The 26,899-nt window shown below is 39.7% G+C and overlaps 1 protein-coding gene across 4 annotated transcripts in view; it reads left to right on the forward strand.

Annotated features, from left to right (window-relative positions):
* Positions 1-14,406, forward strand: part of CPNE4 (copine 4) — a 500,113-nt gene extending 485,707 nt beyond the window's left edge. For 3 of the 4 annotated variants that reach the window (XM_032266629.1, XM_032266658.1, XM_032266649.1), the window contains 3 exons: positions 928-1,061; positions 5,238-5,474; positions 12,657-14,406. In XM_032266629.1, coding sequence (XP_032122520.1) covers positions 928-1,061; positions 5,238-5,474; positions 12,657-12,791 — 506 coding nt within the window. In that variant the 3' untranslated portion in view covers positions 12,792-14,406. The remainder of the gene's footprint in view (positions 1-927; positions 1,062-5,237; positions 5,475-12,656) is intronic. The other variant, XM_032266638.1, reaches the window with a different exon arrangement.
* The last annotated feature ends 12,493 nt before the right edge of the window (positions 14,407-26,899 follow it).

Here is a 26,899-nt window from a genome sequence, read left to right on the forward strand (position 1 = left end):
CATCTGAATAAAAATCATTTGTAATGAGATTATTACTGTGGGATCAGAATGGTAACATGAAATGTGCAGTCAAGACGTATCAAGTGCTGTAATAAGCTACACAGATAGAACTGCCTCTCCTTGCAGAGTCCCATCCTTTTCTATTTCCTGGGCTCATATGGCCTCAAAATGGAAGCCCGCCTTTAAAGGAGGGGTTGTCCCTGATGATAACCATCATTCATCTGTACTCAGCTCCCAGGAGATACGTATATCAGCCACTTTGCTAATTTATCACACACTTGGTGAGCATCACCATGTGCTAGATAGTGCCTCAAGCTCTTTGGGGAAATACAAAGAAATAAGTAAGTCATGATTCCTGCCCACAAAGAATATAACGTCTGGAGAGATGGTCATGGGAACTCCTGACTGTTATAGGGGACACAGGTAGTATCTACTAGAGTCAACAAGATGGTGTGGGAAAAGTGCAGCATTGAAGCTGGCTTGCTAGTGGCTAAGAACATAGTACTTAGAGCCAGGCAGACCCAAGTTTAAATCCCGAGTCTTAAATACACTTGCTGTGTGACCCAGGGCAGATCATTTAACAGATCTAAGCCTCTGTTTTTTCACTTATAAAATGGGTATAACATCTATTTCATTATGCTATGAGGATTGAATGAAATCTTATGTATAACGCGGGATATTAGGAAACGTTTTGTGGAAATGATTGCATTTCACTTCAGCTTTTAAAGAAGAGAATGATTTGAGTGGGGAAGGAGGCAGCAACACTAGCGATGTAGTATTCCTATTTATCTTAAGAATATAAATGTGAGTTGATGAGGACTATTTGGGAAAGGTAATGCTTTACCTTTGTGTGTGTGTGTGTGTGTGTGGCTACAAATGTATTTGGAGGGACTCTGGAACTGTTGATCTTTGCCAATTTCACCTCAGGAATTCAAGGAGTTGTGGAAGCCTATCAGAGCTGTCTTCCTAAGCTCCAACTCTACGGTCCCACCAACATAGCCCCCATTATCCAGAAGGTTGCCAAGTCAGCGTCAGAGGAAACTAACACCAAGGAGGCATCGGTAAGGAGGGGGCTATTTGCCTCCTAAAGGGAGCTTTCTCTTCCTCATCTGGATATTGGCCAACACACCCATCTCACTCTGACAATAAATTCCAACGTTTCTACCTGTGTGAATTTGGACAAGTGACTTAACCTCCCCCTAGTCTCAGTCTTGCCATCTAAAACATGGGGACAATCAAACCCATCTTTGCTGGGTTGTGAGGCTGAGAGAGGATGCATGTCAAATGTCTACCACGTTGTCTGAACACAAAAGAGACTAAACAATGGAAGCTACTATATTCACTAAAGTATGTCATACCCACCTCCTGTCCTTGGAAAGAAAAAAAAAGTTTTAAAAATAAGCTTGTTTTTCAAGGTACCCATACTACAGATGGAAGCAAAGCAACAAGGAAGTAAAACAATGGATGCTTCTGCCTCCTGGTGGTAAAGCACAGCAGCACAAAACATCACAGCAAAAATTTGTTTCACATTCTATTGGTTTTCTTAAGAAAAATGCAAACCAAGACCAGAGTTTGAGTTTTGCCCCTAATCTTCTAGAAGTAAATATATTACCATAATGACTTCTGTATTTATTTTAATAACATTAATGCATGTCTTTTTAGCTTTATGATTTTTTTCAGATTTAGTAGAATATTACCAAGGTCTGAAGTTTGCTCTGTAATTTTATCCTGAGTACTGAGTTTTTATTTAAAAAACACTACTCCCTTATATTCTGACATCAATTTACCTAACCTCTTGCACTGTATGCATGTTCTCAGCCTTTCTTCATGTTAGAATAGATGGAGGACCGGGCTGCTACCTCATGTCACCATCTTCTTTTGTGTACTTGAGCACATCTCTTGAATTATCCAGGAACTTCGATTCTTCAGTTATATTCTTGCTCTTTCTCCTATCATCTGTTGTTTTCCTTTTATGACCCTTTGTACTGAAGTATCATTCCCATTATACTCATTCTATAATATCTCCAGTTTTAAGTTAAAATCTCCCCCTTGACTCTGCATTACCCTTTAGCTACTGTCCTTAACTTTTTTCCACTTATAATCTGCACTCCAGGCAGAAACCAGATTGGTCTTTTAAAAATGTAATTAATATGGCATCATTCCTTTGTTCTAAATCCTCCAATACTTCTTATCATACTTGGAGTAAAAGCTAAATTCCCTGATGTAGCTTAGAAGACACTATAGGATCTAATCTTTGCCGACCTCTCTGATCTTAATTCTTATCAGTTTCTCTTTTGCTCCCTAGATTTCAGCCACACTGACCTCCTTGCTGTTGCACAAAGGCACCAAATATATTCCCACTTCCAGGCCTTTTCACTTACTGTTCCCCTGCCAGGGTTTCTCTCACCCAAACCTCCATGTGATCCATTCTCTGACTGTGTTAACATCTCTACTCAACTCTCAGCTCCTCTGAAAGTTCCCCCTGGTTACCTTATCTAAAGTTCCCCCTGGTCACCTTATCTAAAATAGCCAACCCACCCACCCACGCCATGTCTCAGCTTTACTTTCTTCTTAGTAGTTATCATCATCTGAAATACTTTAGGTGCATCTACTAACTTTATGTCTCTCTACTTTTTTTTTTTTTTTTTTTGAGATAGAGTCTTGCTCTGTCACCCAGGCTGGAGTGCAGTGGGGCAATCTTGGCTCGCTGCAACCTCTGCCTCCCAGGTTCAAGTGATTCTTCTGCCTCAGCCTCCCGAGTAACTGGGATTACAGACACACACCACCACACCCAACTAATTTTTGCATTTTTAATAGAGACGGAGTTTCACCACGTCAGCCAGGCTAGTCTCAAACTCCTGGCCTCGTGATCTGCCCACCTCAGCCTCCCAAAGTTCTGGGATTACAGGCATGAGCCACTGCATCCAGCCATGTCTCTCTGCTTTTATATGGAAACTTTACAATAAGAAGACTTGTTCACTAGTATATCCCTAACACACGAAACAGTGCCTGCACATAGTGCACACTCAATAAATACTTATTTAAAAAGTGTATATGAAACCACTCTATTTTTCATATGTATATGATGAAAAGTACTTTAAATTTTCTTTTTTAAAATTGGTGTATATCTTAAATATTGCACATCTTATACACCAGAAAATGAAGTATTCCTGTTTTAATTATAATTTGAAGTCTCTTCTACTTGAAAAGATCAGAATTCCCAAGGTCTCTAGAGAGAAGGACAGTCACTGCATGCCTTTGGTTCAGTCCACTGGCCCTTCCCTGCATTTCATTATCATCTTCAGCTCCTCTGGGCTTGATTCTGGTATATTCTATACTCATTCCCTCTATCCCCATACCACCAATGTTGCCTCTTTCTGCCTCTTCTCTCTGCACCTTCCTACCTCCTTCGTCACTTCATCCTACTGAGATCCTTCTCTAAACTCTCAAGCCAACTTCCTTGGGAACATATAAAACTCAGAAAGTATAGACATCAATGGAAATATACAACTTGAATGAATCTGCAAACCAAACTGGGGATTCAGCTAGGACTAGGGGTGAGTGGTTAGTTAATGGACATGGAACAGAATTGGCCTTTACATTAGACTGTATGAAAAGCATTCAGAACATGTGGCTATCTTCATAATAGTATGAAGTTCACCTGTCTCTAGCTCACATTTTTTTGGTTTAAAACATTTTTTCAGGCTCATGGAAAAAAAAAAAAAAGACAATGAGTGAGACTCTTTAGCACTACACAACTATTTGCAACCTTAAGTATATGATTCTCAAAACCAGATGTTTTCAAAATGTCACTCTTCTATCCAGTCTTTCTCCTTTGAAATATGGCAACTTGGAATGGCTTAATCTCACACTTACTCCCTATCAATGTTGGGCATCTTGCAGGATTATATTGAAAGTTCTTTTCTGTTTAGGCTGAGCTACATCTGACTAATCTGCTTCTCTCTCCTCTTACCAGTAAAGGCCACCATGGTACCTCTCATGTTGACTAACAACAGTGATGACCTCCAATGGGTCATCATTCTCCAGACCCCAAAGTACATCCCAAGGCTTCCCTGTGCTGCTGAGTGTAGCACCTTTCCTCCAATTCCCATCTCAGCTGGGTCATCTTCCAGCTTTCCAGATGCAAAGGGGCCAGGCAGCCTGCAGGCCAGAAGTCAGGACTTAAAGCAGGAAGCCACAGGAGCACTGCAAGCTTCTGCAAGAATGCCTGGAGAAGGGCTGCCACTTTCGTGGCACATGGTCTTCAGAGGGAGAGACTGCACCCTGACCGTCTTATAGCAGGACTTTAGACTAGTGCCATCCAGTGGAAATGTAACACCAGTTATGTACACAAGTTTAAATTCTTCAGTAACTGCATTTTAAAAAGTAAAAAGAAACAGAGAAAGCCATTTTAATTATATATTTTATTTAACCCAATATAAGCAAAATATTGCCATTTTAGCATGTACTCCATATAAAAATTATTAATGAAATAATTTGCATTCTATTTTGTGGGCTAAGTCTTCAAAATCCATATGTATTTTATATTTACAGCGTCTCAACTTAGATGCTAAGTTTTCATCATAAATACTTGATCTTTGTTTAGATTTCATAGATAGTTGAAAAAGTAGATTCATGTACTTAAGTTGTTCCAAACATACTTAAAATGTTTCTAATAACTGAATTGGTTATCCATTTCTAACGTTAAATTTAAATGCATTGCAATTAAATAAAATGTAAAATTGAGTTCCTCACTTGCTCCAGCCACATTTCCAAGGGCTGAGTAGTCTCATGGGACTAGCCGTCATTGTATTGGATGTACAGCTTTAGATTTTTAAATATCTTCAAGCAAAGGGAATCATCTTAATCGTTGAGTCCCACCCCCATTTGAGAAATAAAGAAGCTGAGACACAGAGGAGTTAAGGGGTTGTCCCAGGTTCTCACAGAATGAAGCTCTGAAGCCAGTCCTCCTAACTCTTGGTCTGCTGCTCTTTCTTTGTAACTGTCAGTCAGGTACTTATTATAATTAAATTATAATTACTGTGCCTACCTTTAAGCTCCATTCACCAAAAACCTAAGCCTTTAGGACTATCAGCACAGAAGCTCAAAAAATGTCTGTCTGCACTGTTGCTTTGCTCAGTGGGCAGTGAAGCTACCTGGGTGTCTAACTGGCATTGTATTGTCCCTTGTCTCTCTCACCTCTTCATCTCCTGTCGTCACTGGGCATGTGACTGCAGCAATACTTCATCCTGCTGATCCTGACAGACGGCGTCATCACAGACATGGCCGATACCCGTGAGGCCATTGTCCACGCCTCCCACCTCCCCATGTCAGTCATAATCGTGGGAGTCGGAAACGCTGACTTCAGTGACATGCAGATGCTGGATGGCGATGATGGGATTCTGAGGTCACCCAAGGGAGAACCTGTTCTTCGAGACATCGTCCAGTTCGTGCCCTTCAGGAACTTCAAACACGTATGCATATACATACTGGGGCACTTTCCATGGAAGAGCAGAACCAAAGCATGCTCACCTTCCACATTTGTCCACCAATGTTTATGGTGATCTATCTATTCTTAAAGCAACACCAGCTATGTTCTACATAGCCCTGCTGTGGGAGATAGCCTGGCTTAGCTATCCCTTCCTGGGCCATGTCATCTCCCACAACAAGGATATGTAGAGCATGACTCTTTGAAGAAAAAAATTATAAATTGAGTTATAGATCAGGAGTCATGCTAACTATTGTAGGCAAAGTTTCACTGATGCTTGCCCTATAATTCATATAATTTAGGATCTTTAGTGCACCCAGGGCTGCCATGTACAGTTGAGCAGCTTGTTCCCAGAGGTGCCCACCCAAAGTACCAAGGAGAAGCTGAAAAGCAGCCTGTGTTTTACTTGTCAAGCCATGTGCCCTGGCAGAAATCTGTGTTTGCCTTGGCAAAGTGTATTTCCAAAATGATAGAAACCTAAATCCTCTATAAAAATATAGTAAGCAGCATCAAAGTATTATTTAACTCCTTCAAAACAAGATAATAAAGTTAGTTCAAAAGAGTTTATAGGGCTGGGTGCAGTGGCCACCCTTGTAATCCCAGCACTTTGGGAGGCCAAGGCAGGTGGATCACCTGAGTTCAGGAGTTCGAGGCCAGCCTGGCCAACATGGTGAAACTCCATCTCTACTAAAAATACAAAAATTAGCCGGGTATTGTGGCAGATGCCTGTAATCCCAGCTACTTGGGAGGCTGAGGCAGGAGAATCTCTTGAACCGGGGAGGCAGAGGTTGCAGTAAGCCAAGATCGCACCACTGCACTCCAGCCTGGATGATGAGAGTGACTCCATCTAAAAAAAAAAAAAAAAAGAAAAGAAAAGAGTATATAAGCCAGTTAAAGTGCTGAATAAGTTGGCTAAGGTAGATTGAAAACTGATTAATGACCAAGAGGGTTAAAAAAAATAATAATCTTTGAATTGTCTTCTCTATGGGACAGAAATACTTTGCATGCTATCACTTTTCTATAAATTAATACCTAACTTTACAGTCTTGGGCTCTTACCATTAAGAAATAGTAAGTCAGTCAAGCAGCATTACATTCCCCAAGAACCTTAAGGCAGAACCATTAGGTAATGCTCCAGTATGACATGGAAAAAATGCTCAGTGACAATTTTTCCACACTCCCAAGTTTTGATATATTGTGTCCATGGAGGAAGGAGAACTTTTTAAATTTCCATAAACCCCTGCACCTACTGAGCTACAATCACCCAGAAGGACATCTTGAATTCATAGAAGCCTTCCTCAGGGCTAATGGCAGTCCTGAAGATCCCTCTAGAGTATCCTAGCTGTGTCTTGGCATCTGTGGGGGTAACTTGGGTATTCCTGCATAGCCTTTGTGTTTTTTGTTTTGTGCTTCTTGTGAAAGCCACCCAAAAGCAGAGCATATGCCCAGCTCCTGCTTTCCCCTGAGGCTTTGCTGTCTGCACTGCTGCAGATGCCAACAATACCACTCACTGGGGCAGGTGACTAAACTTGAGCTGCCCTGGCAGGAGGGAATCTCTAGAATCTTCAGTACCCTGAAGCTTATATCCACGGTCTCCTTGGAAAAGAAGAGAATCCTCTCCTTTCCATGCTACAGAGTCCCCTCTGTCATTTGAGCCATTCATGCAGTGAAGTCTGTCTCCACATCTCAAGAATCCCTGCTGGAAAACATCTTCATTAGCTTCCACTGCAGTCCTCCATAGGGCTCAAATCAGTTATTTAGGTCAGGCAGGATGCCGTCCCATCCACTTGAAGATTATTTGGTCAAGCTTTTCTCCTCCAGTCAAAAACTTTCATTCGGATGACTCCCTGACAGTCTTCATAGTGAGTTTATCAGATATGTCCAGGCACATCTGGCTCCCAATTTAAGTTCACACTGGAATCTCACCTACATTGTGTAAGGAAATTATAGATGAGAGGTGGAAAGATAAATGGATCATCAAAACAATGATCCGTTCATCCTCCCACCCCCATGCATACCTGACTGTAATCCTGGTACCAGTCCTAGTGTGAGAGCCTTTAGCATATGCTCTTCAGAAATTGCTATTTGTTCTGCCACCTTCTTTGGACAGGCTTTAAAGTGAGAATTCAGATAAATCAGCTCAGCAGCCTCAGCTGAACCCTACATTTCATGACCTGCCCAGACTTCATAGGGAAGAAACTGCACATTCCAGGGCTCCTTGGATGATGAGATATTGTTCATAACTGTACTGCCACATAATTGCTACTTTATTTCTAAGGAGAGCTGCAGTGTAATTAAAATCATTAAAGGTGCAGAAAAATCAATCCCTGGCTACAGAGTTGAGTACAGAGAGACTTTCCAAATAGCAGCAGCAGCAGCAGCAATCAATCTTCCCACAAGCTCCCAGGGCAATGCATGTGGATGAGGGGTAATTTTGTTGTTATATCCCATCTTCAAGTTTCCCTAGGAAGAGATTTTCAAATAAAGGTACTCACTAATGAAAGAGATGCACTAAGCCCTCAAGTTGTCTGCCTATGGACAGCAAGGAGCAGAGTCAAAAATAAGTTGTATTCTTTACAAAGAGGGATGAGCTGGAGCAGACTAAATCTGCTGCAATTATGTTCAGTAATGAAGCTAGTTCCACCCAAGGTGTCTAATGTAGAGGAAAGGGAGTTCTTCCTGATTTTAATGCTATACTCTTTTCATCCAGACAAACAGGTAGCCACATCACTGAATACCAATAACTTTGCCTAGTGAAGCAGGATCAAAGACTTCACTCTCTAGGAGATTCATGAATTTCTCCAAATCACCCTCTCTCTGTCTCTCTCCTCTGCATCCCCCAGCTCCCTACTTCCCCACACACACTTGTGTACTAACACAATGTCACTGAACTATGAAAGGTTCTAACCTCTACCCTCAAGCCTCCTCCTCTTCCCCCAAACACTCATAGAATGCTTGTTCTGTACAAGGTACATGCTAGTCTCTAGGACCACAATGAAATGATAAAACCATGGATCCAGGCCTTAAGATATTTACTGGAGAATTGCATGACTGGGACAAAGGTGTCAGCAGAAAAATCACATGCTAAGCAACCTGTGGATGATTGAGAAGAATTAACATGTTGCTATGGGACCTCAAAGCAGAGAGAAGTAGCCATGGAAAAAGGCTTACAGCTTAAGTTACGTATTTGAGGAAAGACAGAGCTTTGAAGAGCAGGGAATTTCAGGGGCATTGGCAACAAGAGGAATCCTCGGGGCAGAGCAAGGAAGTACAGTGCTGCTCACAGGCTCTGTGCTACAGTCTCTGGCAGCTCTGTGAATGACCAAGGAAGAATGCCAGGAGCATACTCACCCGTCTCATCTTCACAGATTTTCAAATTAAATTTTGAAAGCCATTTCATTACCTAAACTAATCTACTTTGAATTCAATAAGCCATAAATAAAAGGGAAGGTAGCAGCTTAAATCATTTGATGTAAGCCATTAACTCATGAATTGCCTCTCTTTTTCTGCTCTGCATGATAACTCAGAGCTTTAGAGTTTACAGGGCCCAAGTGAAGTTACGGTCTTTTTTTCCTGCTTGTGTAATAGAATATCACAGACTGGGTAATTTATAAAGAACAGAAGTTTAGTTGACTCATAGTTCTGGAGTCTGGGAAGTCCAAGAGCATAGCACCAGCATCTGCAAGGGTCATCTCATGGCAGAAGTATGGAAGGCACAAGCAAACATGGAAGACACAGAGAGAAGAAAAGCGCAAGGGACAGACTCTCTTTTGTAACAACCCACTCTCGTGATAACTAACCTGCTCCCATGATACTGACCTCATATTAGGCTCCACTTCCCAACACCGTTGCATTGAAAATTAAGTTTCCAGCACATTAATTTAGGAGACACACTCAAACTATGTTTGCTTTAAGCTATGTGACTCTGGGCAAGTTATTTAACCTCTTCATGCCACAGACTTTGATCTATAAAATGAGGTAAATGATACATCCATTGCAAAGATAAGGTGCTGTCTATATAAAGCTTAAGACAGTGCCTGGTCCATGTAGGTGGTTAATAAATAGAGTTTTTATTACTGTTATTACCAGCTTCATTCATAGTCTTAACCCTTTCCCATCCAATACATGTCCCAAAAGCCTTATTTGCTTGCCTGCACAGATAAGCAAGGGGATGGGGGAATCCTTTGGGAACAATACTTTCCAATATGGTAGCCACTAACCACGTGTAGCTATTTACATTTAAATTCATTAAAAGAAAATAAAATTTCAAACTCAGTTCCTCAGTCAGACTTGCCTTATTTCAAGGACTCAATAGTTACTTGAGACTAAGAACTCCCATATTGGACAGCACAGATATAGAATGTTACCATCATCAGAGGAAGATCTATTTGACAGCCTGGCCTAAGAATATTTTTTACTGCAAACAACAGTAAATCCATCTTACAAGGATTACATAAATGGCTCTTAACCAAGGGTAACAGTATGCTCCAGGAAATATTTTGGAATATCTGAAGACATTTTTGATGGTGACAAATATGGGGCACTATTCATAGAGTGGGTAGAGGCCAATGATGCTGCTACAATGCACCAGACAGTCCCCCACACAAAGAATTGTTAGCCACAAATGTCAATAGTGTCAAGATTGAGAAACCCTGAACTACATAAATAGAACATTTTTCTCATGTAACTAGAAGTTAGGGGCTCAGTGCTGCTGACATCAGTGATACAACGGTGCGAGAGCCAGCACTTTGTGATTCTCTTTGCTCTGCCTACATAATGATAAAGTGGTTGCTATAACTCCAGGAATCACATTCTTTTTCAAGATAGAAAGGAAGAGAAGAGGGACATAGAGTCAACTGTGTCTAGAGCATGTTGGCTGAAATCCCAAACCAAGTTGTGGACTATTACAATGGCAAAGGGATTACACAGAAATGTTCATCACAAATTTACAAGTCTTCAAGGCCAGGCTTGGTGGCTCATGTCTGTAATCCCAGCACTTCAGGAGGCCAATGCAGTGGATCACCTGAGGTCAGGAGTTCGAGACCAGCCTGGCCAACATTGTGAAACGCTGTCTCTACTAAAAATACAAAAATTAGCCAGACATGGTGGCAGGTGCCTGTAATCCCAGCTACTTGGGAGGCTAAGGCAGGAGAATCACTTCAACCAGGGAGGTGGAGGTTGCAGTGAGCCAAGATCGTGCCACTGCATTCCAGCCTGGGCAACAAAAGTGAAACTCCATCTCAAAAAAAAGAAAGAGAAAGAAATGTACAAATCTTCCAGAATACTGGCACCATAACCGCCAGATGCTTTTACAGAGTTTGAAATATTACTCCTGCTAATATTTCATATTTAATACTTCTACTACAGTACTTAAAAAAACAACAACACATACACCTTGGAAAAATAGCATGCTTTGGTGATTTTTAACTATCTGACAATTTTTTTGTTTGTAGCCCTGAGGCCAGAATCTATTAAACTCTTGTATTGTTAAAGACTTTTTACAAGGAAAAGGTCTTAACTTTTAACCAGTAAAGAAAAGCTTTCCAAAAAACCTTCCCCAGGAAATTTTCCCTTATATCTCAAAGGATAGAATTGGGTCATATGGTCATCCCTAGATGTAAAGGAAGCTGGAAAATCAAGGATTTGACTTTCTAACCCTTGTATGAGAAACAGCCAGGGAGAAAAGGGTACAAACGACTTTTGCATCTGCCCCGGTATTCACATGGACCATGATCTGACAAGCAACCTTGAAGTTGTTTATAAAATAATGGGACATCTGTAGATCACAAATGTCCATCATGCTATGATATCTTCAAAATGTGAAAGATTAGGAAAACTCTTTACAGTGTTTTCAGATTGTTTTAAAGACACATGTCTCTCATTGTGAGACTCTGTGATATAGAGGGAATCTTTTTTTCTCTTTTGCCTCTAAGAACACTGGGGCTTAGCAAAGTTTAATGGCCAAGTGGCAAGCCACACAGGAAAGAAAGAACTGAAAACCAGGTTACATTGTATTTAGTCCAGCCCTTTTTCTTTTGGAATCTCAAACATTTGTTAAGTGTGCCTCAAGTTTTCAATCCTTCCATAATAGCTAATAATGAGGCTCAGGCCATTGAAGTTGCTTGCCCAGGAGTTGTACAGTTAGTAGTAAAACCCAGAGCCAGGAGTAAGTCCAGCTCTGCATGACTCCAGAGTCCATGTATGATGTCAGCCTCAACCTTTCTCTGCTGCAGAATCATCACCATAAATCACATGGTCCTCCTGTGCCACTGCCCCTAAACCATGCAGTAGATCCACAAGGCTGATAGAATAAAGGATAAATGAATTAGTGTGGTATTCAAGACTCTCCATCACCTAGTGTCAAGCCAATTTTCCAACCAAACACCCAGCCAATCCTGCATCTCCCCAACAGCCCCCTCCCCCACAACCCACCATACACACTTCCTGCAGCTCCGTCAGATAACTCCCTGTCCCTAGAATGGTCAAATGCTATTCCCCTACCCCTTCTCTGTGTGTTAAAATATACTCAGCTTAAAAACCACCTCCTCTTGGAAGTTTCCAAGATAAGTTAGTCTCTTTGCTTTTTATGCCCTGGCCTCACTGTTTGTGACTGTCTAGAGAAGTGCTTCTCAAATTTTAATATGCATATGAATCACTAGCTCTGAGTTGGGTCTGAGAGTCTACATTGCTAATAAGCTCCCATGTGATGTGATGCTGTTGCTCTATAGCATATTTCATATTCTACCGCATAGTGGGGTTAATAATGGCCATGCCTAGCTCCCCTCATGTGATTACAACCTTCCTGAGGCAAGAACTGTAGGACACACCCTTAAACCCTAGTGAGGCACCTGGAACATAAATAAGTGCCTAAAATTGACTGCCAATTAGAAATAAAACTGCAGAACAATTCATTCTCCCATCCAATTTTTACTCATCTTCAGATGTAAATCGTTTCATAGTTTGAGACAGGCATAAAATAGATAATAATGAAATTAAAGGTCAATTTTCCAATAATCTGATAACTCTTGCTTGAAGTAGACCCTTGACAAACAACGAATGAATGAAAGTAAATGAAATTTAGTTGCTCTGAGCAGGACTCAAGTCTTTTAGGTTGAGTCTGGTTCCTTGGACCATAAGCCAAAATCATGATGATCTCTTCTTCCCTACAGGCATCTCCAGCTGCCCTGGCAAAGAGTGTGTTGGCTGAAGTCCCAAACCAAGTTGTGGACTATTACAATGGCAAAGGAATTAAACCAAAATGTTCATCAGAAATGTATGATTCTTCCAGAACACTAGCACCATGAACTCCCACACAGTTTTACAGAGTTCTGAAATACTACTCCTGCTAATATTTCATATTTAATACTTCTACTCCTATACTTTAAAAAGAAAACAACACATACACATTTAAAAATAGCACGTTTTGGTGATTTTTAACTATCTGACATTTTTTTTGCATGTGTAGCCCTGAGGCCTGGATCTGTTAAACCCTTGTATTGTTAACTTTTTACAAAGAAATACAGATAATAATAACTTACTATTTACAGCATGTCGCCTTGAAATATAATGGTATCTGTATCCATTTTTTATACATGTTTGTTGAAATTTTGCTAAATTTCTTATCTTTACACTCTAAAGCATTTTGAAACCTTTATTGAATGTTGATAGCCAAAATATACTTGGTTTTATCTGCTATAGGATGAGAGACTTTTTAAAATGGCAGATGCATGGACTGTATTTTGCATGTTTAAAATAAAAAAAGAAAAACCCACACTTTTTGCAGTTGTTATCTCTAATTCCTCCCTACTGAGAATGGTCTCTCTACTAACGAAGAGGTTTATCCACCTCTTCTTTTTTGAGGTGGGTCTTTTTGAGGTAGGTCTGAATCATCTGGCCCAGCACCTCTCACACTTTACTGTGCACACAAATAACCTGACAGTCTTTTTAAAATTCAGATTGTGATACAGTAAGTCTCTGTGGGGCCCAAGATTTTGCATCTTTAACAAAGTCCCAGGTGATGCTAACGCAGTCCCTGGACTACATCAAGAGGAGTGAGGTTCTAGACTTTAGGGTGTCATGATGGAGACTATCAAGAACAGGGCAGCTTCTAGTCTGCTTGAGAACGGCACCTCTTCCTGACAGTAGCATAAAAGTCCTGCCTGTCTCAGAGGTGAGTAGAAAGTAATAAGACTGACTCCAGAAGCTGCACACCTCAAATCAGTCTCGCTGCTTTATACTCACACCACTTCCTTAGGCAAGACTAGAAAGTGCTCTTCCTGGCCAGTCCCTGCCCTCTTAAAAGTGGCATCACACACCACTGCATGGATGGTGTCAATCCCTAGAAGTGACCTCAGAGTCTTCACTGGAACCACAACCATAGAAACTTACCCATGGCAAATGGCCATGCAGTACAGCTCCCGATATCTGGTCCACTAAGTTCACCTTTGAGCTTAGTGTGGAAACTTCTTTCTCCTTTCTATCACTTCTGAGAGCAAACTCCATAAGCAGAAATCCCTGGAATTATTGGATGGAGGTGTTTTGTTTCAATATAAGCTGGCCAGTCTGGAACCAAAAGAATGAATGTTTAACTTGTATGATCTTCTTGCAGAGAAACAGACAAGTGTTTTTGCAAGCATAAAAGGCAAAAAGTGGAGTGTATTTTTGGTCAGAGAGATGGATAAGTAAATCACAAGGCAAAATTTGTTGTTTGTTTGAAGGGGGGGAGCAGTATTAACAAGCAAATAAAATGCCTTGTATGATTTCCATAGTTGCAATTGTAGATCCTAATCTTGCAAATACATGTTAACCAAAAGCACAACATTTTGGGAATGATGGTATAATTGTATAACTGAAACAAATCATAAATATTTAAACGATATTGTTTTATTAATAAATTGAGTACTTACAGAATTTTTCTAAGAGTTGTCTTGTTTCTCTTTTCAAGGCATTTTCCTAACAGTAATTTATTTCACGTAGATAATGTGGCCTCAGATTAGAAGTAGCTCTTTCATAGTCCAGTGGAAACATGGATTGCTGCTTCTAATAAACAAGGAATTAAAATATTTAGGTACTATATTACAGAAATATCCAGTGATTATTTCTAATCCCAAACCAAGACATGAACTTCCGTGTCTACGTACCTGGAACATAGTAAACGCTCAATAGACATTTAATAAATACAGAGATGGCTAATAAATAAATGAAGGAATAGACTTGTTGATATGCCTTACGATCAATCTTTAAGCCATTGTAGATTTAACAGGTAGGTTCAGTGTTGTATCTATCAGTCAAATGATGCACCATGTTATTCACAAAGATTGACTGGGATTTCTACACTCACATCAGGATTCCTGGAGTCTGTGACATGGGGCAGAGAGGATAGAGTGCAATTGGCCTGTCAGAACCTTAAGGCAGTTTACTTTCCTTTTCACAGTTCATCTCAAAAGAATAGTAAAAACAATGCCTATGAATTACTGAAGGATGTCTTAGGTCAAGTTGCTATAACAAAATACCATAAACTGAGTAGCTTAAACAACAGAAATTTACTTCTCACAGTTCTGAAGTCTGGCAAGTCCAAGATCAAAGTACAAGTCAATTTGATTCCAGGGCTCGCTTCTGGCTTGGAGACAGCCATTTTCTTACTATGTCCTGTCGTGACAGAGAGGGCAAGCTAGCTTTCTTGTCTCTTCTTATAAGGGCACTAATCTCCTCACAAGGATCCCACCCTCATGATCTCATCTAAGTCTAATTAGCTCCAAAAGTCCCCACCTCTTCATACTATCACATTGAGAGATAGGCCTTCATATATAAATTTTGGAGGGACACGAATATTCAGTCCATAACAAAAGGTTACTGTATGCCAGGCACTGTTCTAAGTGCTTGTCATGTACTATCTCATTTAATCCTCCCAACATCCTTGTGAGATAAGTAGTATTAATAATCTTATACTTTGCAGATGAGGAAACTGAGACACAGAGAGGTTAGATACCTTGCCAAGATTGCACAGCTATCAAAGTTCAGAGCCAGGATTTGAATACAGATCCTCTGGCTTCTAAACTCAAACTCATAGCATATTCCCCATTTAGGCTATCCTTCTGGCACCATACTCATTCACTTGCCATATTAAGCAGCAGATTATTAAGAAATTTGAGAGAAATGAGCCTTAAAATATCCTTTGCTCCCAATTTCAGAAAGTCCCGTCTCATCTGATGATCTCAGCTTGTTGTTTTGGGCACTTGGTGTCTCGTGATGTATGACATCCTCCTGAAAGCAATAGAAAATTCTCAAGCCACAACCAGTTCTTCCCAACTTGTTGCCATCAAGGAGACCATTTGGGTTGGACATTACAAATACAGATGCTTCCAGGAGCTGCACAAGCCATATGAATAACTAAGGAAAAACAGGTTTAAACAGAGGACATAAAGAGCCAAGTAAGAAGAATGGAGAGAAGCTAGAATGTGTGTGTCCAGAAGAAGGCAGCTGCTACTCAGGTCCAGGGGCCATGCTAGAATGTGGACCAATGCAGCCAGCCCATCCCCTTTTTCAAGAAAATTTAAAAACCTGGTATTTCACATAAAACCTACTGATCTATAAATATTGAAAACTCATTAAAAATTCAGCAATTGTTTTAAAAGACTACAAGGGCCAGCTGGCCGCAGCGGCTCATGCCTGCAATCTCAGCACTTTGGGAGGCCAAGGCGGGCAGATCACCTAAGGTCAGGAGTTCGAGACCAGCCTGGCTAGCATGGTAAAATCCCATCTCTACTAAAATACAGAAGTTAGCTCAGTGTGGTGGTGCATGCCTGTAATCCCATCTACCCTGGGGGCTGAGGCAGGAGAATCTCTTGAACCTGAGGCAGAGGTTGCGGTGAGCTGAGATCGCACCACTGCACTCCAGCCTGGGTAATAGAGCAAGACTTGGTCTTAAGAAAAAAATAAAAAGACTACAAGAACCAATCTGTGCAAGTCAAATGAAAAATACCACCAGGCTTATGTTGGCTTTGTATGCAAATTTGGAACCACTGAGTTATTTCTGTGTATGGCCTGCTCTCCACTGAGTCTCAACAGATAATATACACACTTTAAAATTCCTGAAGACTCTAAAGAGGTTTTATTTCTGTGGCTTATATTGATTAATATTTGCCATATTAGAAATTGAAACTGAAAATGTAATATATTTATTAATTTATTTAAACAATAATAATAGACCCATTACATAACATAAATGAAATACTTTCATAACAAACTATATTTTCAAAACCAAAAAATAGTTGGTGAGAAGAGCAGCACTGTTTTACAATGTTTTTGAAACTTCCAGTGTCCTGTTTAATAAAAGATTGCTAGATTCTTATATCTGCTTCTGTATTCAACGTGTTGTGAAATATGTTTTGGTTGAAGTACAATGTTGGAAACCTGGCCTCACGTGGACATGTAGTTGGAAAGGGGAGAGCTATTTTTAGCTTTTTCTTTTTACCACATCCAAACTCAACAAGTGGTAGTGTTTTAAAGGATAGTTGCAATGTGGAATATGAAATCTTATCAATAAAACTGTCCTAGCATTTTCAATGGTTCTTTTACCCATGCATGACTTTGTAGCAGCATGCACCGATCATTCAGAAATATTGATCCACTCAGCTATTTAGATGTTCCAAATGCTTGCACAGTTTATTTTATAATATCAAAAAAAACCCTGCATTTTCTATTGCTATACAATATCACTGCTGATTTCACCAGACAATCTTTAAGTATGGAAAATCTGTCAAATTATGGTGACAGGTTCAGGCTTTCCAAATCGCTAATCTTTGCTAGAAAGCTCAAATGTTATCATTGCCAATAAATACTGTCAGTTGTTTTTCTTGAAGTGACAGGCTAAATTCAATCATTTTTAAGAAAATATCTCCCAAGTTTGAATAACTCTGGTTTATCTGTCAGTCTCTTTACAAGTAAAGATGATGTTCTGTGGGAAAGAAAAGCAGCTAAATTAGCTCCAAACACAGTGGCCTGTGTGTTTTTCCTTGAGGCAACCATTTTAGGTTAAATGCAGCAAAAGCACTTTCTGGTGCTTTGCAATTGGTCTCCCAGCATTTGAGACATGGACTCACAGGTCAAGATTTAATAAAAATGATAATTTTCCTACTGCATCAGGAACACTGTTAAGTGAAACTCTTATGTTTTTTTCTGCAAGTGTGTGATGGTGAAAAATTCAGGGAACATTAGTGTCAAGTGGTGCCACTTTCTTGATGTGAGCTACGGCCCCAACAGTTTTACCCCCCATCGCTTTTGCACCATTGATGCAAATGTCAATATAGCGAAAAAGATGAACAACATTTTAATGTTATTATGAAAATAGTTTCTACTTCACAGACTCCCTGAAAGGGTCTCAGGGATCTCAGTCTGAGAACTGCTTTCTATATGCTACTTGCCAAAATTGTATTTGTTCGCTATTTCTGCATAACACATCCACAAACTTAGTGTTTAAAACAACACACATTATCTCACTGTTTCTATAGGTCAGAAATTCAAGAAGATTTAGGTCCATCCTCAGCTTAAAGTCTTACAAGGCTAAAATCAAGGTGTCAAGGCCAAGGCAGGAAGATCACCTGAGGTCAGGAGATTGAGACCTGCCTGGCCAATATGGTGAAACCCCAACTCTACTAAAAAATACAAAAATTAGCTGGGCATGGTGGCACACACCTATAATCCCAGGTACTCAGGAGGCTGAGGTGGGAGAATCGCTTGATCCTGGAAGGCAGAGGTTGCAGTGATTAGAGCATGTAGGAATAAATCTGTAAAAGGAGTTGCCCTTATGAAGGGAGGGGAACCACTTACAATAGACCCTCAGTGCAGTCTTTTAAGAAATATAGATGGCAAGCACAAATCAAATTCTGGTGCATTAACTTGTATTACAGCAAAATTCTCAGTTTAGCACCAAGATTTTCAGGCAAACATTATTAAGTACAACAAACTTAAAAAAGAGAATGTGACCAGTTTCCCAAGGTTTATCTAATACACTTATGTAATTCAGATGTCCCCAAAATTTCTCCAACCTTCCAACAAAATACCCCAACAGGAATGTGGTAGTGGTTCACAACATCTTGAATGTACTAAATGCCACTAAATTGTACTCTTTGAAATGACTAATTTTATGTTATATAGGTTATGTTATGTGACTTTCACATTAACTAAAATGACACACAATAAAATGTTCTAATACCCCGGTGTATTAGATTAGCATGTTATCCAGTCACTCACCTGTTTCCCCTCCTAAACCCATCCTCATGTCTCACTTTGGATGTGGTTCCAGGTTCCTCTGCTAATTACTCCCTGCCCTTGTATCACATTAACACATTTCTAAATGGCTGCATTTTTCTTTAAATCATACCCACACTCACCACTCCTGACACCACTATGGACATATTTTCCTTGCTTAATCCCCCAAAGTACAACCAAGAATGGAAAGTAGTATTTAGCAAAGCTTTCCTGAAAACTTGGAGTGAACAAAGGAAACTATGATACAAAAGAGATAAACATAAGACTGAATCCTGTGTTTGCTGTAAGGAGTCATAGGCTATAAAATATATTGTTAATTTAATAACTCAGGAGAAAAAGAAAAATCTCATTAAACATTTATGAAAGTTTCATTTAAAAAATTTCTTAGTTGTCAATAATTACACAGTTTCATCCCTGCAATTCCATATCCTTTCTTCTTCAGTGTCAAAATGCATCTAAGCCTTCTTCATATTGTTAATTTAAAGGTTCTTCTGCCATTTGCAGTTACACGGAGCATCATTAAAAAAAATTGCTGTATTCATAAACAGTGTGTGAGATCCTGACGTTTCTGGATCTTTAGTATGTGTAATATAATAATGAAGCTTGCTCAGAAGCACTGATGTTTTGTAGGCATTTCTTATTTTATTAAACTTATAGTGTTTTCTAGTTTTAAAACCCCAGTGTGCATTCATAAAGGAGCACCAGGCTGCCATTCCATTCCTGTTTGTGACTCCTGAGAACATAGCAGGATTCTAAAACTGCAGCCTTGTTGATGGAAAAAAAAAATGCTTTTTTCCAAAAAGCAAACATGGCTTCAAGCTCTGAAATAATTTCTCTAGTGTTGCCCAGGAATTTATGAGGGAAAAAATAGATTCAAAAATATAATGGTATCTTATAGTATACATGGTTCTTTTAGGTATATAGAACATACATGCACATAAATATATATGTATATATATATTAGCCTTCAGTTTTATAAAATTTAAAAACAGTATGCCTGAGTTTGGCAGGGCTTACTCTAAGGTGGGTAGACACCTCTTCCCCATTAATGTTCCCATCCTGACTGCCAGAGGAGTTTCTAAGACAGGAATTTCTTTCACTGGTGATGAGAAGTTTTGTATATTTCAAAAGAAAGATATTTTTCTTCCCTCTTGCATAATGAATGATTTTTTCCAAGCAAAATAAAAATGCTAAAAAGAACTTGCCTGCATTCATTAACAACCCAGAGGTAAGTCCCTGGCAACACTGGAATCCACTGGGATTGCAATCCCTGCATCATGGAAAGCAATCAGAGCCCCAAATGTCAAACCCAGGTGGAGTGGAGTGTGGGGTATTAAAAATATGTACACCCACAGGAACTGAATTAGACTGAGAAAATAATTTCGTAATCTAAGCTAATTCATTTAGAATTTAATATTTAGCAAATGAATTGAAAGTGACTAAAAATATCATTAAATTATAGCCACAGCTCAGAAATTACCATCCTATTCTCTGTTTTGTTTTTAGTATCTTCAGGATCAAAATGAGCTTACCTGAGCTGCCCCACCTGAGCTGCCCTACCTGAGCTGCCCTGCCCATAGGATTTAGTCTTTATTTTTTTTCCTGCAGATCTCAGCCCATCCTAGAAAGTACATTTGTCTATTCTAGCAAGAATGGATAACAAGCTGATCCGACCCTCCAAAAGAAGGCAGAATTGTTATGGCTAGGAGCAAGAGTTTTGATGTCAAGCAAAAACAGGTTCCGCAGAGAATGTAAATTTAGTTATCCTCTCTGATCTTCAAGTATCTTATTTGTAAAATGAAGACAATATTATCTACCTCTTAGAGTTCTGTTGAGTGCTTAAGAAGATAATATCTTTAAAGTGTTATATCAATGTATGGCATAAAGTGTCAATGAATCATTATTTATAGCATAATGGGCAAGTTGTACAACCTAGAAGGCAAAAGCTTGGCAATACTTAAATAAATAAAGCCAGCTGATGGACCATTATAGTACCGTCCTCTCCACCATCTCTGGGAAACCCACTGTGTATCTTCTTCCCAGTATTCTCTATTGACCACTCCTTACTATTCCCCTGGTGTGCATTATATGATGGCTCATTACATTTTTTTCTTTCAGGATTTGAAATAAGATGATTCACATTTATATGCAAAATACAATGGAGGCAGTAAAATAAAATTTTTCTCATATTCCTGCAAGCAGGAAGGACACAGTGACTATGGTGTTTTCCAAATTTACTGTCAGTTTGATGGGGGAACTGAGGGCTTGAGGGACAATGGCTCCTTGTCCCCCAGGCTCGCTTCATCTTCCTCCTCAAAAGACCACTGTGCTTTAAAGTCCAGGAAAGTATCCATTATGATCAGCACCTTTTTTTCTGCTTGAGACCTCCCATTGTCCATTGTTGGCACATTCCCCAGTGCTCATGGAAGAAAATGTCCAGTTTAGATGACAAAGTCTATTTCCCTAAGAATCAATGTTGATATATATTATTTTCTTCTCTGACCTAGTCACAAGCTTCCTTTTGCAAAAGATTTGTCTACTCATAATGACATTTCACATGTGAACATTTCCAATCTAGTTGACGTTTCATTTTTAAAATTATTTTCCCCTTTCTTTCTGGCCATAACTTAAGCAAGGAGACATTTTATAAATAATTCATTCTACTTTCAGTCCCCCAAAACAGTAAACCCAAAGGCTGAGGATCACATGAAGTGGAAATAATAAGAATGTGAATTAGGAGACCTCGGGTCTAAACCAGGTTGTACTAGATAAATGGCTTCACGAGGGACAGATATGTTGTCCTGGACAATTTACCTAGCCTCTCCAGCCACTGTACTTTCCTCATAGATTGTGGTGGGAAGGAAATATATATAAAATAATATTTGCAAAACATTTAGTATAACACCAGACCCTACATAAATGGCTTAAAAAATTATTATTGGTGTTTTTATCACTACTATTACTACTGTTATGGTATAATAGCAGTTCCTTTGTCAAAGAACACACATCCTCTCAAATTACTGTTCCCATCAGGATGAGCTCACTTGAAGGAACTTGTTTCTTGTAAAGTCTGCAGACCCACACCTGGCATTCTCTGCAATGCTCCTGGACTGGGGATTGATTGTGAACTTCAAGGAGCAAGAAACAGATGGAAGGAAGAGAGGCAAATGTGCCTCTTCCAGAAAGGAACCACGGTTTCCTGGTACTGTTAATGACGATGATGCTGCTGGCAATGATTTTAAACAGTGAAAACACTACTTTTGCATATGTTGTATTTCCATAACAGTAAAAGGAAGTCAGCAAAAGTGGAAATAAAGGATACTAGAGGCCAAAAGCATGACTACGGGGTGTCTTAACTTCTTCTTAAGAGTTTTGCGTGATCACATCAAGATGAACTATTCATGTTAAAAACACCAAAGAGAAAATTCGAAAAGGATGAACTGAGATTTTTTATAATTATAATACCTAACAAAAGTGATTATAAACATCATTATCAATAATTATAGTCAGCATTATTTTAGTTATTACTATGTGCCAGTTACTGTGTTGAACACTTTATATACATTAGTTCCTTTAATCTGTAGGTTACCTTGTGAAGGAAGTATTTTTTTTTAATCATACTTTAAAGATGAGGAAGTTCAGAGAAACTAAGTGATTCACCTAGATGCATAGAAATAGTGACAAAAACAGGATTTGAACCCAGACCTGCCATTTCTTAAAAAACCATGCTCCTGGCTATTATATGAGTTATCAATATTAATTCCTCTGCTTGTGCTAACGTTGCTGGTGGAGGAGGCAGAAGCATGCGAATGGGCCAAGAGAAGCTTTTCCTTTTGCTAGATGTTTGGTAACATAAGTTCAGGATCTTTCACCCAGCCATGGTTCTGGGGTTGCCTCTGCTTCTGCTGCTTTGGTAGTTCTGGCTACTCGCCCAGTATTACACACCAGATTTCCACATATTTTTGAATTTTTTGTTATTCAAGTATAATTCACATACCAGGAAAGTCCCCATTTCAACATGCACAGTTCAGTTGTTAGTACATGCACAAAGTTCACACATCTGCAACCATCACTTCTAAGATTTCCAAGTGTTTCAGGAGCTCTTATTATAAATATGTGGCTTCTGGAAGAGCCAAGCAACCATATCCTATGACCCTGCCTGTAAAGAGTCTGCAATTTAATTGAGAAGGCATGATTTAGAAGCTTGAGGCTTCTCAGTGCTTATAATAAAAGAAAATGATACCATGCAAGAATATAAATATATATATATTACACACACACACACACACACACACACACACACATCCCACACAGGAATTGCTCAGAAAAGAGGGGAGCTAACAGCCAGGGCTACTGATTATGAGAAAGTCCTTATGGAGGGAAGGGGCAGGCCTAAGGCAGGCCTTGCAGATGAGGGAGAATAGGAGAAGTGGTGTGAGCAGCGAGGGCCATCAGATGCAAGGAACCGTCAGACTAAATGGTTCAAGTGCTAAACTCTTGCCAAGCGTAACTGTTTGCCCTACTGAGAGACTGGCTGAGACTTCAATAGAAAATAAAATAGAGATTAGATGAAGCGTAGTGATTTCAGCGACAGAGTGCCGGGTCTATTTGAAGGTAATTTATATAATCGTGACCAGAAGCTCATCTCAGAAGCTCAGGTGTGATGCTTATTGGCTTCAGTGGGAGGTATGCTTTGTGAAGCAAGGATACATTTGGCCCTGGGTTGGAAATTCCCGCTTTAAAAAGCCATTTTGTTCCATTTTGAAATAAAGGGACAGTGAAAGTCATGCCCCATGATGCTTCATGGTTACTAAAAGTGCAAAGGCATTTCTTTCTGCCGGACTGAAAAGGATTATTTTAACCATCATCTCCCGGGTTCCTTGGTTACTAAGGGAATCCTGTCTTGTCTCAGCTCAGCGGCACAGACGGGCAAGTTGCCATGACGATCCTGAAAGGCCTGGTTGGAGTCTAATACCACAAATGGAAAGACCACTGTCACTGCATGACCCCTGAGCAGGCTAGCAGTACCCTTTCTTCCCCTAACAGTTTGCCCATTCCTCCTACTGGACCCACCTCAGCTGCCCAGTCCTTGTCACTGGGGACCACAGGCTGGGTCAGCAGCTGGCCCTGTTTGATGGTAAATCTCCCCTTCTGTCCCACACTGGGCTGTTGACGCTCAGTCATAGTCAAGTCCCCATATCCTCTTGGGCATCCATAATTCTTCAAGCCAGGCCTTTGAATGGAGGAGACACTAGGTATTTATCCAAAAGCTTCACTGGGTAGCACAAGAAAAATATAGAATAAAGCTCATTTTTTCTCCTGTAAGCCAGCGAGACATAACCTGAAGCTTTTTCACAAGGTAACTCTGTCATGATATTCAGAATGAAATTACCCAACAAAAAATTTACCATCCTGCAGTAATCCTACTATTCAGGAAATATCATAAACATAAGAGCTAATGGCAGAGCTAATGGCAAGAACACATGGAAAAGATTATTTCCAGTGAACTCTTGGTTTGAAAGCTATTCCTTCTATGACAATTCTCTTGCATTGAACATGGCTTTAGTGATTCAAAATGAATCTATTCCTAGGTTTTATTTATTAGGAGAAGGTTTATGTTACCATCTGTTGGTCTGAATTAGTGGGGTAAGAATTATAGAACTGTAACACTAAAAAGAGACAGTGCAAATAATCTTTGTTCCAATGAGAAATTGAAGGCTTAGAGAGGCCTTAGTCATTACAGTTTCAGGGTCTAAGGCAGTTTCTGAAGGATAACATCGGAAATAACAGGAAGCTCTAGGTCAGTGCCTGACTGCCTTAGAAAAGCCTAGGCTGGGTCCCTTGAGAATTGGGACTGGTAATTGTCAATTAGCAGGATACTGCAGTGACTAAATCAAGTATGACACTGCTCAATCCTAGCTGGCAATCAGGAGATACGTTTTTCATGACAGCAGGCAAACCATGTTTGCTTTGATTCAGTTCAGCAGTGGTGCCACTGAGGGTTTTATTGAGTCCAGTTCCTCCTTCTGGATTAGAAGATATTTGATACTATGGGAAAAGGTGAGACCATATGGCTAACTCCTCAATCCTGACTGACCACTGTGTGTGATATATTCACTTACCAATATCCCCTTTAGCCTTAAGGGATTTCATATTTGTCATAGAGAGCCAAAGAAACCAAATATCTAAAAGCATAAGTTCTACGGTCACAGTCTTTGGCTGTACCAGTTAATAACTGGGTGACTTATTTAAGTTATGTAATCTCTGTATGCCTATTTTCTTGACTGTAAAATCCAGATAATAACAGTATTGTCACAGCAGGTTGTTATAAACATTAAGTAAAAATATATATATACTTACAGAGTAAAAATGAATACTATTAGTAACTGGACTGCAATGTTTATAGCAGAACATCAATACAATTCTTCTAACAGACCATACTGTAGACCACACCCACTGCTACAAAATGACTAACAGTTCCTTATTCTGAGTGATTGCTGCTTTCTTACAAACATCATGCCCACTCCCTCTCTGTTCTTCCTTTCTCTAGAAAAAAGATTATCAAGATGTCCAGTTGCTGAACTGTCCTTTCTTCTTGACAGCATCCATTCCAAAACAAGTTCCTGCTTCTCTGATGCCACCTTAAAATCACTCAGCATTAAGTCCAAATTCCATTTTAAGCCCCTCCCAGGTCACTCTTTTGAAAACATCCTCAGACATATGCTGCCTCTTGCTGCATCAAACTGATTAAACTCAACTTCGTATGAGTTTACGTTTTCTCCTAGTAATCTTGGCTGATGGGCTTCCACAATACTAAGCAGATACTCTAGCACACTATATGCACAAAAAATGTTAGCTATTTGCAATAGTATGGAAATCTTCTTATTCTCAACTTCTTGCATGTAGCACACCTCAAAACATGTTTATTCAATGAAGAGCCATCCTTAAGTATCTGGGAAGCAAGGCAGCATGACTAGAATAAAGAGATGTCATTTTTCCCTCAAGGTCTAAAATGTTAATGAAAAGTGTCTAAGGTAACTATAACAGCAATGAATGGAATGATTGGACAAGCAAAGCAGAGACTTTTTAGCCCACTAAAGTCCAAGTAGTGGTCAGGAATTGACTATTGTCTGGACCTGTCAAGCCAGGATAGCCAGATCTCTAGTAAAAAGAGAGGGTTGAAATAGCTACACTTTTAAATTCTTATTTCCAAATTTCTACAAACACTAATCTGACAAATAAGGGAATTAGTAGAAGAATAAATGTCCTAGTCTCATACATGGTGATTAGGCTGGAACTGGAACCCAGGACAGGAGATTGTTTGTACGGAAGGTGTATTAGCTATCCATTGCTGCATCACAAATTATCCTAAAGTTTAATGACTCAAAAAAACATTAATCATTTATTTTTTCTAGCAATTTCTCCTGGTCAGGAATTCATGAATTGCCTGGCTGGGTGATTCAGGCTTCTTAACACCTTCATGAATTGCAGACATCTGAAAGGTTGCCTAGGGCTGGGAGATCCACTTCCTAGATAGCTCAGTCATGACTGCTAGTTGATTTCTCTTCATATGGTCCTCTCTGCAGAGCTGTTTGAGTGTCTGCAGGAAATGATGGCTAGTTTTCACCATAGGGATCAATACAAGGGACAAAATCTGAAGTAACAGTATGTTTTATGATCCAGCCCTGGAAGTCATACATCATTTCTATGGCTGTAGTCTATTGCTAATACATGCCAACCTTGTTTCAGAGCCAACTCTGCTCCTCTGCCAGATGTGTTGTTTTGGACCAGCACCTAAATTCCAAGTCCGTTTCTTCATTTATAATAGAAAAATAACTACTTCCTTTCAGGACCGTTTTTTATGATTAAGAAATACAGAATTATCAAATGTTGCTTAGCATAATGAGTTGCCCCACAACGGGCACTATTTAGAAGTGTTTTCATTTTCCTTATTGATCTCAGGAAGTCTGTCCTTATTCTTCTAAAATTTAAACTCTGAACATCCCTTTTTTTTTTTTAACCCTGGAGAGGCGAGTCAGTCGCTGCCCACCCTACGTACTCCAATTCAGATCTAAAGTAGGACTACAGTGGAAGCGGAACTCTAGTTTCCGGGGAGTGAGTCCAGTGCCCGGAGTTCATTGTA

This window comes from Sapajus apella, unplaced genomic scaffold (genome assembly GCF_009761245.1).
Source record: "Sapajus apella isolate SASKATOON/1434 unplaced genomic scaffold, GSC_monkey_1.0 scaffold4, whole genome shotgun sequence".
Taxonomy (NCBI): domain Eukaryota; kingdom Metazoa; phylum Chordata; class Mammalia; order Primates; family Cebidae; genus Sapajus; species Sapajus apella.